Here is a 17,416-nt window from a genome sequence, read left to right as displayed (position 1 = left end):
CTAGTTACTTTCCTGATCCTGGCAATCTCCATTTAATTAGCTTTAATCTTATGATGATACACATTACCCTTCTACGTGTCGTTTACGTCTCTCTTTTGTTTTTTGTCTATATTGAATTGAATTATTTTGAAACTGTTTTAGCCGCCCCCACTGTGCGCATCCACTTTAAATTTTTCTCGTGCACTAATTACATGTACCCTTTATTTATATCCGTCTATGTACACATAACCCTACCTTCTTCATTCACTTCTTCTTACTCTGATCTCTTAATTTTCTGCAATACCTCTAATGGAGAATAACAATTACTCATCATCTTCTTCAATGTCCCCTTTCTCAAATACTACAAGTTCTGCACCGTTATCGTTGGAGGATCAGGCACAATATCTTTTTTCAGCAAACTTGACCGGAGGCGGCGGATTCTTGGAGCAGTTGAAGCTAATGATGAATGTGCCGTCTAGTAAAAGTGATGCTGCTGATCATGACGCTTCTACCAAGAGTTGTAGCAGCGACGAGAATGGGTCGATCCATAAATTAGCAACTGCAACAAATGATTATGATTCTGCAGAAAAATCCATTACTACTAACACTACAAGTACTAGTACAACAACAAATGATGATAGCCGTGGTCAAATTAAGGAGGAGAAGATCAAGAAGAAGATAAAGAAGGCCAAATATGCTTTTCAAACGAGGAGTCATGTTGACATACTTGATGATGGGTATAGATGGAGAAAGTACGGCCAAAAATCTGTCAAGAACAACCTCCATCCAAGGTTTCATTCCCTTTTAGTAATCTAGTCATCAAATCTTATTTCCTGGTTTACTCTTTAGATCTAATTATAGTAATATAGTTAGTCCTCTTCTTCAGTTACGTGCATAAATACATCGGACCTATGACTCTTTTTTTTTCAGTAATGGTGGGTGTAAAAATTCATTCACAAACTGTGTTTCTGTTATTTTGTGCAGAAGCTACTACAGATGCACGCACCAAGGGTGCAACGTAAAGAAGCAAGTCCAGCGCCTATCAAGAGATGAAGGGATTGTGGTGACAACTTATGAAGGGATGCATTCTCATCCAATCCAAAAGTCTACTGATAACTTTGAGCATATCTTGAATCAAATGCAAATCTACCCTCACTTCTAGATAGATTTTTTACTTGGTCGTGCATCAATAATCGTTTCTTTTATTGTAAATTATTACGATAATCATAATTATTGTATTTAAAATCAATACATTACAAAATGATGTAATAAATTTACAGCAACAAATAAATTTATCTGTTTGCTTGTTGGTCTCGATCGAAAAGCGAACAACATACTTCAAGAAACAAACAAGGGCTTTTTGATAAAATACCCCTACTTTTCACATTACACTAAAAAAATACCCCCGTTTTTTAGAAATTTGTTAAAGTGCCCTTCCCTTGACCGTTTTATTCAAAAAACGGGAAACTGCAGTTAGCAGGCGTTGACGTTGAGGTGGCAGTGTCAAAAAGTCTAAAAAGCCCTCCTACTGAGTAGAGCTGAGTCCACTTGAAACGCCGAGTCAACGGAAAACACGGTCTGATTGGTCTGTTTCACTGAGTTGCATCTTCAGCCAATTCTGCACTGGGATCGACCATGAACTCTACCGTCGTCCGAGTTCTATCTGTTTCTCAGCAATTTGCCGGCAGATTCAGGCCTTATTTCGGTCTTCTTCCTGCAAATGTATCCTAGCATTCATCTATGCTTCGTTCACACTCATTCTTCATCTAGTTCATCTTGAAGATCATCCACGGCTCAAACACAGATTCTCCCATGCCGAACCCATCTCTTCCTTGAGTCAAACACCATCAACTTTCATCACAGAATTTGTTTAACAACCCATTTCACCATCACCATACACACGAACTCATCATCTTCTCAATCTTCCTCAATCAACCATACAACAGCTACATCTCCGCAAAACCCATCTTCCACACCACAGATCCTCAATAAACCTTGAATCTACTCCGCTCATCTCTGTTAATCGATGGAATCAATTCTTCTTCTTATCTAACTTACATTCTACAACAACAACAACTCACCAATATCGCCTCTATCAGCATCTCAGCACCGATTAACCGTCGAAAACCTCTCCAAATCTTCCCCATCTTCTCTTCAATCTTTTACTGAGTTTCACTGCCATCAATTTTACATTCAATCGATCAACATAAAAACACTAAAAAAACATGAAGAAAAACCCTAATTACTGAAATTTCTAAATTAAATCAACAGAAAATTCAAAAGCTCCATTAGAATCAAATTAAACCCAATTCTCCCCTTCTTCCTTCATCACCATCAGATTCAGTAGAAACCTCTAAAATTATTCTCAATTTCACTTTCAACAAAACCTAAATTTCAGTTTTAATCAGACCAAATTTCGTATGATTTATGTTAAACACAATTTCACTCTTAACATAATCTACAAGCCGTAACACATGTTTAGATTCTAAACTTTCAAATCTCTTATCAACAGATGAAGATCCATCACGAATCAAATCAACATCAAACCCTAACTTTACTGTTAACTTCCTAACAAAAGCCCAACTCGTGTTTAGAGGAAAATAGTCTTTTTTTAAGTTGGATAATTGAGAATCGGGTTGTTCTTGTTGCTGTTGTGTGAGGTTTTGAAGAAGATATGAAACCAGAAGATAGAAAACGAGGGGACAATGATAAAGAAGGAGAAGACCAAATGAATGGAGGAGGCGACGTTGTGTTATAGGGTAGCTAAATAAGAAAGGATAGTGAAGTAATTTCAACTGATTTTTTGACCAGGTAAACGAGACATGACCACTTTTTATAGGGACAGACCGAAAACCTAACGATGAGGGCACTTTAGAAAATTTTAAAATGTCGAGGGCATTAATTTTATGGGTATCAAAAAATGGGGGTACTTTATCAAAATTCCCAACAAAGAAACCGAGATACGGAATTAGCCTTTCATCCATGGTTATTGGTTAAGGCAGCTAGCTCTATGGGCTAGTGCGATAGCTTAGACCAGTTCAGGATTGTGAAAAGTGGAAACTACCACCAGACTCATTTTTCTAACTTTTTACGCTGTCAAACCCACGGTCGGAAAACTTGGTTGGCGCACCCATATATTATGCAAATAATATTGTGAAGCCCGCATTTTCTAAAATTCTAGATTTTTATTTTTCTTTAAGTTAAACTACCTTTTTTAGTTTCAGAAGCTGCGGAAAGAGTGAAGGAAACTCCAAAATCACGTTCCAGGTAACAGATCTATCGAGATCGATTCATATTCTTTCCAATCTGAAATGACTTCAGGCAAACTAATCAAATCGTCATCGATTGAGATTCAATTTTTAAGCGTTTCTGTTGAAGTATGAAAGAAATTTGTTATTTGGTCGATTCGAAATTGAGGTTATCTTGAGATTTTCATGAAATTGAGAGATTTTTAGGTTAAATGAGATTGGGAAGTGCAATACTACATGCAAGGAATTCATAAATCTCTCCAACGAGTTTAAGGTATGTTACAGAAACTGTAAATGGATCTCATAAATTTCTTATACAAGGCTTCACTTACGAAAAGATGCCAGGATGGGAATCAGTACCCCTTTAATTTTGATTCTGGAAAAGATATAATGGGTAGTGGTGATAGTATGAATTCACTTGATTGTGCTGACATTCTTGTCTTCTTACATGCAAATCCCTTTTAAAACCAAGGTACAAACTAGTGTTGTAGTTTCATTTTATAATTTAGGTTTTTCATTATAGATTTAAAATTACATCTACCAATTTGTTTGTGTAATACTTCATTTGTTTTGCATTTTAGGGTGGAGAGCTTCGTACCATGACATTTTATGTGGATTTAATGTACAAATCATCGCTGAACTTTGTGATAAACCATTTAAGTATTTTTGATGTAAGTGCTAAGTTGGTCTTCTGTATGATATCCACCAAATTGAGGCTTGGCCGCTTTCTAGTTATGTGTTAGACGGGTGATAGATGATGTAATTTTCTCGGGAAAAATAATGCTTTTGTGTGAAAACTATCCCCTCATTGGTAGTTTTCTAAATGCATTTGTAGGCTAGAGCAAGGGAAGCAGGGGAGATAAACAAGAGTTTACTCACTCTCGGCTTTAAGTGAATGAGCTGCAATGAAGGCTTTAGATGTATGTGTAGGATTGTTCGGTTTGATGTTTCTGAGATGGAGCATTGCTGGTGTTTGAGAAGAAGCTGGTGATAGTCTATAGAACAGATGGCTTGAGCTCATTACAGGGAGTTAGAACTGCTGGTGGTTTAATGAAGAGACTCAGCGGTGCTGAGAACAGGTGAAATTGGAGCTGAGACGGAATCGATGCAGTGATGCAGGATGGATGATGTATGGTGGTGAAGATTAATGCTATTATTGGGATTTAGTTAACTGTAACAGAGGGTTTTGATGCTGTGATTTGTGTTGGTGCCTGAAGCCAAAGTGAAGTTGGAATGAAGTTAATACCGAGAACTGAAATGAAGCCAGGATATGTACAAAACTAGTTAAGAGAAGATGTGATTGCTGACAAGTTGGAGCTGGTGCTTGTATGGGTTCAATTGAGATGGGTTTGTGGTTGTTTGCAGCAACAAGAAGTTGCAGTCGAGATGGAGAAGAAGACATAAGAGATGGTGATGCTGTATGAAATGCAGTGGGGTAGTGCAGTTGAAGCAACAAATAATTGTAGCTAGTGGCGTAGCTGTAGTTGCTACCATTGAGAAGATGATGGGTACTGGGTAGAGCTATGTGTTGATGTTGCAGGGCTGAATTAGTATGTGCAGATGGGTTTGGTGTCCGTGTGACGTGTATTTAAAAGAAAATGGATGTGTAAATAGTGATGCATAACAGGTTATGCATCTACAAATTTGTTGCATAACTTGTTATGCATTCTCGAAATTGGTTGCATAACATGTTTTGCAGTGTTTTTTTTTGCATAACTTGTTATGCAGTCCAGAAAACGGTTGCATAACACGTTATGCAGCTACTTTTTTCTTAATATTGGAACCAAAAAAAAAAAAGGTTGCATAACTTGTCATGCACCTACAATAATATCTACATAACATGTTATGCAGTCGTGGAAATATGACTGCATAATGCATTATGCATCGAGAAAATTGTTGCACAATATTTTATGCATCAAGAAAATAGATGTGTAACCTGATATGCATCCGTAAATATGGATGCATACTGCATTATGCATCAATTTTTTATGTACACACTGAAATCAACCAAAATAATGGTTACATAACTTGTTATAGATGCATAATTTGTTATGCAGTTGAGAAAATGGTTGCATAATTCGTTATGCGTCTGCAGAATATGTTATGCATCTTTTTTGGTGGCTGCATAATGGTTATGTAGTCAGTTTTCGAAATTTTGCCTAAAATGATGATCACCTCCGATTTTTTCGTGAAAAACAAAAATTTGATATTATTGTTTGTACTCGTTGCGTAGCTCTCTTAAAAAGATTTCCAACGATATAAAATTTGTAAAATTTCAAGGCGGATTTTTAGATATGTTATATCCAAGTTGAGTTATCGATTATACCTCTGATGCATAACCCGTCATGCGAATGCATAATCCGTCATGCAAATATTTTTAATAATTTCGTATAATTATGAGTGCCACGGAAATAATTATGGATGTCACGGTACCTAAAATTAATTATGAGCCTGACAATGAGAATATTTTCTTTTTTGGGCGTGCGCCTAATTTTCCCTAATGGAATTTCGCATGGGATTGATACAACAGAATAAAGCCCATTGTTTGTGTTCGCCTTGTTCAATATTTAAAAAATGAAGAAAAAATTGTAACGACAAAGAAGGATGAAGATGATATATGGTGGTGGAGAGGAAGCATGGCTACATGTTTTGACTAAATTAATTCTAGCCACCGGATTAATCATTTTGCAATCGTTAGATGGAATTAAATATGGTCGCACATGTTTTTCAAACGCACTTGCTAACGGTGATTTATCACCGTTATGTAATTACGGCACGGGCCTTGACATTGGTTAATTTTGAATATTGTACCCATTGTGTCCCGAAAACTTATCAACTTCTTCTGTTGCCAACACCTTTAGAAAATTCTTGACAACGTAAAAATTATTTAATCCATGAGGTCTCTTCCTCAACATCCTTTAACCTTTCCCTCGGTTTGAACTGTTCTTTACCAACCCTTCATTTTGAATTACTAATTTTCAAATGCAATTCAAAAGTCTAAACAATGTAAAAGGATCAATAACCGATCAGTACGCGCGCCTAATTCAAGTAACATCTCTTTGAAAAAAAATATTTATAATGTATATAATATATCATTTGGAAAAAATATCAGTTTTGAAAACTGAAATTCACAATTATATGTTCCAAAAAAATGGAAAGTTCTACGTGGAAGTAACTTTCTTAAATATATGCAGTATAATGCCATATATTCTCCGTGTTATTTGCCGCATCACATTGTTGATCTTCAATCCCCGGGAAGATATTTCCAAACCATATATATGAACACTTACGTTTATCATCCATAGTATCAAGTCTAAACCTTTTTGAAGATAAAATTTGGACTCGATCCTCATCGATGATAATCGAAGACATCATAGTGATGCCAAAACAACACCAAATTAGTTTGTATTTTTGTAACAACGCATCATCCGCCAGTGAGATATGAACCTTATAAACCAAAAAGACTTTAGCGAAACTGATTCAGAAATATTATTTTCGTTATAAGTTGTTTAGAGAATCCACAGTACCTTCTGCGTTCATTGCTGCTTAACATTCAGAGTTTATATAGTTCGCAAATTGTAGAGCAATTTTAATTGTGATCACCCGATGATTATTTTTAATTAAGAATATCAGTTACAGCTCCTTGATTATTTCCCCCATATCCGGTTTAATAAATCTGTACGTATAATTTTTTTTAATTAATACTGCCAACATATTTATAGATTTGTTGTCTCCCAATATATTCCCAGTAAATGCAATAAATACTAACACAATCAGGGAATATATATATATATATATCCACTAAATTATGGGAAATATATTCTCGATTTTTTTTTACTTATGCAAATATATTTGGGTATATTTTATGAAAGTTTTAGTTATTGAATATTTTTTTAACAAATTGAAATATATTTCCTGATTCATAAAAATTTGTAAGACCATATACTCTATAATCTGGTCATATCTTACACCCGTAAAATCGTGTCCTCAAAACTTATGGCTAACACCTGACAAAAAGTGACTTTGGTCAGTTCCATCATAGTTACCCTGTTTGGTCGCAGTTTTGCATAACCATTGCATTTATTTTTATGGTCGAGCACTATGGGGATGAACCTCCATATGAATGTTTTTGAGAGAAAGAAATTGCAGACTCTCCGCGGACCAGTACGGACGCCAATCATTCGTCGGTTATAAAATGGAAAAAATGGTAAACGAAAGAAATATAATCTTAACTGCATGATACTGTTTTATTTTGCTTCATTGGTCATAATGAGCTAATGCTCTGCATGAACATGGAAGTTTAAATTTTTCTAGGAAATATGTCGTCAGCAGCTCCCTTCTCAGTGAAATCAACTAGTCGATATCTTCCATAGCACTCTCCCCATGCTCCTCTTTCATATCACCTTTCTCCATTACATCTGCTAACGCTTTCATTCTAGCTGACTCATCTGTTATTGTCATGTTTCCGAACCTCCAAACAGGTGGAGAGTAAGATTTTTTGGCATCGAACGGATGATACAAACTCTCCAACGTGTCATGTTGTTCCTGTAATTTTTATAACACTCATGAGAAGAAAATATTTAAAATCTGTACCCATTACGTTTTAGAGGGGGTAGTATATATGCGAACCTCTGTCATTGAATCTTCAACATAGTATTGTGCCTAGCAGTTCTTCTTGACGAATGCTTCTGTAACTTCAAAAGTCTTGGCCCTATTACCTCCATATGTTCCTATCTGCCACTGGAATACAATCTGGCGATGCAGGACCTCGTAAAGAACCTTGAACACATTCTAAACTCCTTGCTCATGTTCCAAATTGATAGGTTGTCAGCAGTTCCCTTACCACTTTATGTCATTTTCAACTGTAAACTTGAAGTCATTTTCGACTGTAAACTTTATATCATTTATGAATCGCAATAGCTATACATGTTTCATTCGCATCAAGTAATCCGTCGTATGTTCCAACAATTCTTCCGCTGCAATTCCTTTTGCTTGGAATATTGTCGATTCCGTCCCATCAGTAACCATCATTGTCAAATACAATATGTCCAAGTGTTGATTAGTATAACAATTTCTTTATGACGATATTATGTAATGTTCATTTTTTTAATACAAAAAGTAAAAGAACGTAAAAATTATGTTGGGATTGGGTTAATGTATTTCAAGAACTCGGGACACTGTTTCCCGTGCCTTATTTCCTCAAAATCCTGGCTGCATTCTGAACAGTACATGCAGCACCAATCATCGATGAATTGAGTTATTTGCGCCAGTGTAGTCGATGTATCCCTTTCATGTAATAACACCACGCCAAATTTTTGTAGCCGGTAAATAGATTAATAGATTAGTTCATACCTCAATCTCGGACTTCAATTTCTTCTCACATAGCATAGCAATTGACATCCTGTGTTTTCCTTCATATTCGTTCACACGTAGAAGCGGTTTCCTGATTCCTTTGAATGGTAGTCATGGTGTTGTTGATGTTCGATTCATCGTAGTTTGCCCCTACCGTAAATAGGGAAGAAATAGGGCTTACCCCGTGCCGTAACGACACGGATCTTGATTTTATACCTTGATTTATTTTTTTTCCTTGTGTTCTTGAAATATTCCCTTGAAAACTAAACATCTATGGTTCCAGTGCCACACAGGTGGGGTGTAGCTGAACTTAATGGGGTCTTGTATTACAGATCAACATGACTGTCCAAAACTCTTGGGCTAAAAAAGTAGATTGAACATACTCACATAATTTTATTGGTGATACGGAAAACTACATTAAATAACCAAACGTACATAGACTTAAGCAAGTTCAAAACAACAAAAAGTAAGGACTCTCTGGACAAATCAATGTAAACTTAAAATATGATAAATTGTTTTACTCTTTTAATCCCCGTTCCAAAGTAAAACATCAATGTTCCCCATCCCCATCCAATATGTTGGTATCATTAGTCTAGATCCTTCATTGATTCTGTTACTTGATATGCCGATACCATTTGCATATGTCAGTGGTTTAACTTGTCAGCCGCAGTCTCAGTACTGACATCAGGCTCATCTTATCTTGGTGGTGGTGTTCCATATACAGGCTTCATGTCCTCGATTTTCTTGAACAATGATTCATAATCCTCCAGAATCATCATTTTCCTCCTGCACAATAATTTGAAACCTTGCCATTAGGATCTCCCCGAAAGATAATACCACATTGCTCATCTATCTGAATAGTTGGGTCGTCTTCATAGTAATAAACCCATGACCCTTTTTCAGGTTGACCCTTGAAACCTCAAAATTTGTCCCTACCTGTGTGGCCCTTCTTACCTCAAATACACCTCAAAATCATTTTAGTCTCCATCCACCTGTACCATGCCCAACAATGTATACCGATACCACTCTGATTGTTGACCGGGTGATTCTATCTATCAGCCCGCTGAAGTGCGGTCATTGGGACATTGCTGTTTTTTCAACTGATGTATTAATAGGGCTGTCAATGGATAAAAATCCGTCGGATATTGTCAATACCGATAAGGTTAAGGATTATCGGATATCTGGTATCCGATAATATCCGTCGGAATTCAAAAATTCAATATCGATAAGGTTAAGGATAAGCTATCGGATATCGGATATTATTCCGTTAATTTCCGTTATCTACTCATGATACAAAAAAATTCCAATAATTTCCGATAATTTCAGTTAATATTCAATAATTTTCGATAATTTCCGGTAATATTCGATAATTTCCGATATTTACTTAAGAGAGACGTAATCAAATGGCTAAAGAGTAAACCTAAAGGGTATTAGTTATCGAAAATTTCCGAAAATTTTATGATATAGTTATACACTAACGGTATCGGATATTAACCTAACGGAAAATCCCTTAACCGGTACCGTTATGTTAATAAACGGATATCCGTTACGTTAAGGTTATCGGATATCGGATAGCCGTTATGTCGGATATTAACCTAACGGAATCCGGATGTTCGGAAACGAATACCGGATATCGAATATCCATTGACAGCCCTATGTATTAAAGTGTTCCTCGTAGGGAGTCGGTGGAAACATAAGGCTACACTACTAATCACCGATGATTATATATATCACAAAGTAAATAAAATTTTCCATTTGAATCACATTCTAAAACATGTAAAAAGTGACGGACATGGAAATCTCTAAAATATGGGGTTTTCATCAGAGTATACATAGCCACTAAAAAATATTCAAATTTTTTTAATTAAAACCCTGAATTTCTTAAAGATAGCTAAATTGAATGAAAGTTAGGTACCAAAAAAACCAACCTAACACCAAAACAAAAAAATGTGATACGCAAAATATACCACTTGAATGTGTGGCCTAACTGCTCGACGCATCCCATCACCAAGTTTTGATGTCGCCGAACCTTTCAGCTCTTTCTAAATGTTTAGTTTAGAGCGGGGATTTAAAAAGTAATGCAATATATATACTTATATATTCTTAAAATGGATGGGATTATATATTCTTAAAATGGATGGGATTAAAAGAGTAATGCAATTTATCTTCGCCCCTCTCTAAAAAATACATCAAGGGTAAATCTACTATCGAAGGCAACTCCATCAAGACCAACTTGGTTCCCGAAAATGGGTTTTTTGAATATCCTGAGGATATACCTCCGCCCTGGTTTCAGCAATCGGAAATCTATAATTAGCAATCTCATTACAAAAGAGTATTAAAAGTTGTTTAGATATATGAAATAAGATATTCGGATTAGAATTAGAATCACTGAAAAACCGGATTTATCTTTCTCACTTCTCTCTAGTTCAAAAAAGGATGTAAACTTAAAAAGTTCCATAAAAAATCTAAAACTTATTTATGTTACAGATTTATTTTAATTGCAGAAGAAACCTTGTTTTATGGACTGATGCCATAAATTTCGAGGAATGCCATTTCATATAATCCAAATAATTCTTGACCTTATGTGGTAGCTAATAGACCTTGCTGTTGGTAACTGCAGTTCAAAAGTCTAAAAATGAAGATCATGAATGAATATAATTATAGGAATTGTGTACAAATAATATAATTCAAAATAAAAGCTTTCTCATTCTGGCTAAACGCATGTCGACAGAGTAGTAAACGACTAACTGAAAGAACAAACTATAGGTAGACTTCGCTGCACACACCTAGCAATAAAAAATGCAAATGACTAAGAAAAATGCAGTACTATCAAATTAATGCTTACCTCGTATGTCATGGACGTTGATTCCTTTGCAGGCACTGGTTTTCTTAATCTACAAAATAAGAGTACTCTCACAATAATAGGATGGGGTGAGAATCTATCTTTTCCACAGTACTTTTACCTGCATAGAAATGAGTTAAAATTAACAAAAAATGATAGTTGGAACCAAAATGCTCACAAAAATAAAATAAAATTATATAGTTGAATATATGTTATATTAGGTACTTTAACCAAAATGCTCGCCGCGCAGAAAAAAAAAATTGGTCATGTCTTGGCGCCTTGGCGCCTTTTTTTCCTAGTCGCCCCCTAGGCGAGAGCCCAGGGCGCCTTTGATAACCTCTCGACGAATTAATGTAGTGTTAAAAAGATTCACTCTGCAAATGTGTACTCATGACTGCAAGGGCATTAGTTAGGCAACTGATCACAATAAAACGTTTCTTTGGATCTGCTACAATCGAAGACGTCGTTACATCCTCAACGATGTTCCCTCTCGATTAACACATTGGTTTCACATATTGCGCACCATTTGTCATCCTCTCGCCAAAAACTTTCTTGCTGCATTCAGTGTATACCAAATAATGCCAACCATTGCCTGCTGAGTGGGAAATGGATAATTTCTAGAAGCACTTTTTGGGGAATGAAGGTAACCTATGAGGCCGTGTTGATTTCTCGCAATTGTAAAATCCAAAGATGGGGTTAAACATAAGGTTTCAAAAAAAAGTTCAAAAAATTCGTGTTTAGTCGATTTTCTTTGGCTTTCAGACTTTGTTAGAGGTAATACAAATCCCAAATAAGAACTTTCAGTTTGGATAGTCTAGAGAACATTACATGAGAATGGAGCATAACACAGACCAAGAATTAAAAGGCAGACATGGAGGAATGAATACCTGGTGACGTTAACTTGGAGGAAATCCTTCATCTCACAATGTCAGTCAGAGATGATGATTTTCATTCCAACTTTCTCAATGTGACTAATGCCGACGACGAATCAAATTTTTGAGTAAATGTGGAACAATTTGCTCATACCTGTCACTATCTAAGTGTCCAAGTCGAAGTATTAACTTACTTGAAGTAAAAATGACAATTCCAAAATCAGTTCCAACTCCCAAATAGAATGTCTAAAAAGGAAGACCAAAAACATGAACACAAACAGTTGAACAAAATTAAGTTTTGATAAGGGATACAATTTCAGGAGGTTGACACGTTTTCTTCTAAATTTAATTTTCTTTAAAGAATTTTAACAACTTTAGAACTAAAGATGCTTATACCTTCAAAGATAGGATTCCTTGCTTGGACATAGATAAATTTGCCCTAGTAATGATAGAGAAGAAAGTCAACTTCCTATTTGAAAATCAAGAGAAAATTCTTCCCATTTGCTTGGACATACATAAATTGAACACCCACTCTTTATATAGTTCCATATATGAGTAAAGGAGAGATCAAATGATTAAATTCGAATAAGATTTGAAAGGTGCATGCATTTTTTTCCCATAGACACACTTTAAGATGTATTTGACATCACATTAACAAAGTATGTGATTCAGCAAGAATGCAGAAAGTAAATAGATAGACAATGCAAACAGCAAAGATCATGAAAATTAACATGCAATCCAACAGTAAAGAAACTACTTCCAAATTAACATTGTTGATCAATTTTTGTCTCTCTCTATATCTCCTTCTCCATTTTTTATGAATATTCGTTTGTTCAGAATGGGAAACAGAAACATCACATTTGAGCCACGAGTGCGAACCGAAGCTTTGGTTTGATGGGAAAACTGAGGCCGTAGATTTATCTATTTCATCAAAACTCACAAAATCGATGAAACAAAATCCAATCATTCTAATCAACTTGAAATTGAAGCCAATAGAACACCAAATGGGAACAATTACCTTCCTTGATTCATATACGGGGTTTTGATTCTTGACTTGCTCTGAGTTTTTTCGTTGCTAGGGTTTGAGCCCCTCTTTCTTCGGTGCTCAAACATGAGCAGCATCTCAGAACCATCGCATGGATGCTGCAGGGACTTGGAGAAGATATAAAGATAAATCTTCACTTTTTTTTTTTTTTTGGGAGTTCCTACTCGAAGACTTAGTTGTCCATGGAATTAGAACCGTCAGAGAGAATAAAAAGAATGGACATGCGATAAAGAAAGAAATTCATTTACTTCCCCTTCAAAAAAAGAAAAGAAATTCATTTACTTCCTGGAATCAATGAGATTGTGTTTGAGGGGATCGATCATAGTCATGGATTTATTTTTGCAAGGACAAATCCTGACCAACCTTTACATAGAAAAAGTTATCCAAACTGTGTTATGTATTCTTGATTTATTAATTATTTTAATTATAAACATAACCGACTGTTTGGTCCACGGCTTGACCTTACGGTCAATAACTGGTCTAGGTACCAACCCTTAATTTTTAAAATATTGGGTACCAAATCTAGGTGTTGGTCATTTGATGAATACCAACGGTTAAATAACCCAATATTTATTGGTCTACTTAAAATAGGAAAAAAGTGAGTTGTTAGTTATGCAATGCATTTCCTAAATTTTTTCCTCAATTATGATGCCCCTGTAACGTTTTTTGGTGTAAAAAGTTCTGAAAAGGCTAACAGCCAAAGCGACGTGCATAATGATTTTATTTTGCATCCATCAAATCTACTGAATTTATAAATCATACTCCCTCCATCCCACCATTAAGTGACCTATTTGGTTTTTAATTTTGTCCCATCATTAAGTGACCTATATCACTAAACAAGGAGATATTTCTAAAATTACCCTTTTAATTGATTATAAGAAATATAAGAAATATGCATAATTTGACAGACATGTTTATATTCGTTACGTAGGTGTTTTAAAATGCTTTTCAATGGTATAAAGTTTGCGAACATCCGTGGTGTAGTTTGAGAGATAAATCATTTCAAAATTTCATTAATTATTATCCATAAGGATATAATTGTAAAAAATGCTTAAAAATCTCTTTTTCCTTGCTTGCCTTTAAATTTGTGCAAACTTCAACAAGGTTACTTAATAGTGGGACGGAGGGAGTAGTTAGATGGATATAAAGGTTTAGACGACGATTGTCAATCATGCCATCATTAAGAAGATAAAAGAAAAAAATTAGTACATGCAGAAGAAAAAGAAAACCACCATGTGATGATCAAGAAGATAGTCATGATTTGAATTGTATGTATTTTTTATTTTTTGATTTTCTCCTAGAAATCATGTGTTTAATGCAATAAAGATTGTATGTTTAGAAAGAGGATCTAAAGTTTTTCGTTCTTTGCAGGTTAACGAAGGCTGGCTAATTCAATTCCAAAAGGATATGAATCAAAGAAATTTTTATTTTTTTTTGAATAATAAAATATAGTGTACAAATCTGAGTTTTATATGATGTAACATTTAAATGGCGAGGAACTGATTGTGAGGGTTATCAATGCATATATCCATAATGGAAGGATGTTAGAAATCTTATATATGTCGGATGTCTATAGCTAGAATAAGACTGGATGGTCGAATACAACATTTGTCTCTGAAAATGTTATCCGTCCGTCCAATGCCCAAACCCCTTTCTGTTTTGCGTTATAGATAATTGTTGTATGATTATTTTCTTGGTTGGTTAAGTATTAATGACGATCACATGTCTAAAAACCATTAAATAATATATGCACGCTTTTCATATAAATCTAGTCCAAACTTAAGACGCATTTTCAGGGGCGACTCAAAAAGATTTAGGGGAGACTTTTTTATACCCGTATCAAAGATGTGGATGTGGGATGTCCTAGTCGTTAGTAAAATGCATATGTGCCCTTTCACATTCAGTAGTTTAGTATTGGTTTTATCAACCTATTATGATAGTGTTTTTCATTCCTCGAGAACAATGATCTTAATCGGTAGATATTATTGATATGTATCTATCGATTATGTTTGGTATTTTGAGTTTTTATACCCAAATTTAGACATAATCGGTAGATGTCTAATTTTTCAAACTACCAATTGTGAAAGTAGAGAAATTCAAGGTTTCATTTGTTTTGAAAAAAATTAGAATTTGGGGCTACTATCATATTCGGTAGACAATGAACATCAGGAAACTACCGATTGTAAAACTAGAGAAATTCGAAGTTTCATTTGTTTTGAAAAAAATTTAATTTTGGCTACTGTCACAATCGTTAGAAAATGAACATCACTAAACTACCCATTGTGAAAGTAGAGAAATTCGAAATTTCATTAGTTTTGAAAAAATTAAAACTTGGGGCGACTATCACAATCGGCAGATAATGAACATCATTAAACTACCAATTGTGAAAGTAGATAAATCTGAAATTTCATTAGTTTTAAGAAATTAGAATTTGGGGCGACTATCACAATCGATAGATAATGAACATCATGAGACTACCGGTTGTACATTCGGTAGATAATGAAATCACGAGACTACCAATTGTGCTAGTAGAAAAATTCAAAGTTTCATTAGTTTTGAAAATTTTGAATTTGGAACGACTATCACAATTGGTAGATAATAAACATCACGAGACTACCAATTGTATAATCGGTAGATAATGAACATCACAAGATTACCAATTGTGCTTCTCTATTTGAACAGAAAAGTATAACTGGTAGATAAAGACTCTATTATCTATCGATTCTGAGATGCTAATGGCGCTGAATGCATTTAATCGTCTCTCTAATCGTTACTAGACCTCCAATATGATATTCTTCATAATGTTTCCCACCTTCTTCTCTACACTCGTCCATTTTTGTTTTGATTTTAGGTAAAGCTAGTTTTTTTTCACTTCTTCTTATTTTTCTCTAAAATATCAATAACTCAAATGATTTCCTAACACTAACTATATAATCTATAACTACCAACTGACACTAATTAACCACCAATCAGCACTAATTAATCAAGAGTAGATTAGCCATTACGAAAAATATGTGGATAAGGGGTCGGCTTTACTTCTTAGTGACCCTATTTTATTTCGTTATTCACCCCTAAAAATGCAAGGCTTAATATAAAGAAGGAAAAAAAAAAAAAAAAAAAGGAAGGCCAGGGTTTCCATGAGGGACTGTCCAACTGTCCAAGGAATAAGTGACCCTATTCTAGTTCAGTTGATGTTGTTTTAGATCATGAAGAGATTGATTTTTATTTTGAAATTAGTTGGTAATTACGTGATTTAATTGGTTTCGATCATACTCAAATCAAACCAAACATTAACGTCAGATCGGAAACATATGAAGAAAACAAATCAGATCAAAAGAAAGCCTAGAAGATCAAACGCTAATGGTATATTTCATTTGATTTTGATATTATTACGGGATTTTTTGTAATCTGGATTCAATTCTAATGTTCTTATAGGCTTATATTTTTGTTTTTTTAATCTTGCTTTCTTTATCTTCTTGATCTAGGAAATTAATTCGAAGTTTTATGTTAATTAGCTTGTATTTCTGGTTATGTCACCTTGTTACAGTGGTGGTGGTTACAGGAATAGTAGTGCCTATAAAATTTGATTGGAGTGAAATTAGTTGTTTGAAAGTGAAGAACGAAGTTCAACATCGAATGATCCTCTTATAAAATTTGATTTAAGTGTTATGCTTTGTGTTTTTTTTTTGGTACACATTGAGTGATTATCTTGTTTCTACATTGAATATTATGTTTAAATTTGTATTTATTATTAATGATCTTGTTCAATCAAATGCAATTTTTGTTCTAGATATTGGTTGTCACTGTCTTGAACTGTAATTTTGTTGTTGTAAGATGACTTTTGTTATTTGATGATGTACAACATGTTTAACTTTCATCTACACATCCAGTTAGCATGTGTAACTTGCGTCTACACATCCAATTAGCTTGTGTAACTTGCATCTACATATCCAATTAGCATGTGTAACTTTCGTCTACACATCAAATTGGCATGTGTAATCAACAATTACACATCCGTACACCATCACTGCTGCTTACTCTATGTGTACTCAGCAGTTACACAAGCATATTGAGATGT

General features: G+C 34.7%; 1 protein-coding gene across 1 annotated transcript; it reads left to right on the top strand.

Moving 5' to 3' along the window:
* Positions 1 to 202: 202 nt before the first annotated feature.
* LOC113362739 (probable WRKY transcription factor 45) lies at positions 203 to 1,320 on the top strand. Its single transcript, XM_026605226.1, has 2 exons — positions 203 to 770; positions 964 to 1,320. Exons 1-2 carry the CDS (start codon positions 289 to 291, stop codon positions 1,139 to 1,141), a joined length of 660 nt encoding a protein of 219 aa, XP_026461011.1. The 5' UTR covers positions 203 to 288; the 3' UTR covers positions 1,142 to 1,320.
* The last annotated feature ends 16,096 nt before the right edge of the window (positions 1,321 to 17,416 follow it).

Source organism: Papaver somniferum, chromosome 4, assembly GCF_003573695.1.
Source record: "Papaver somniferum cultivar HN1 chromosome 4, ASM357369v1, whole genome shotgun sequence".
Taxonomy (NCBI): Eukaryota; Viridiplantae; Streptophyta; class Magnoliopsida; order Ranunculales; family Papaveraceae; genus Papaver; species Papaver somniferum.
The sequence above is the reverse complement of the archived record's forward strand: the minus strand, read 5'-3'. Positions and strand labels throughout refer to the sequence as shown.

What these genes read in the sequence shown, in the direction of transcription:
- LOC113362739 (XM_026605226.1), top strand. Translation starts at nt 289, where the DNA reads ATGGAGAATAACAATTACTCATCATCTTCTTCAATGTCCCCTTTCTCA. An exon ending in AAGAACAACCTCCATCCAAG is followed by an intron (nt 771 to 963) that starts GTTTCATTCCCT and finishes TATTTTGTGCAG; the next exon opens with AAGCTACTACAGATGCACGC.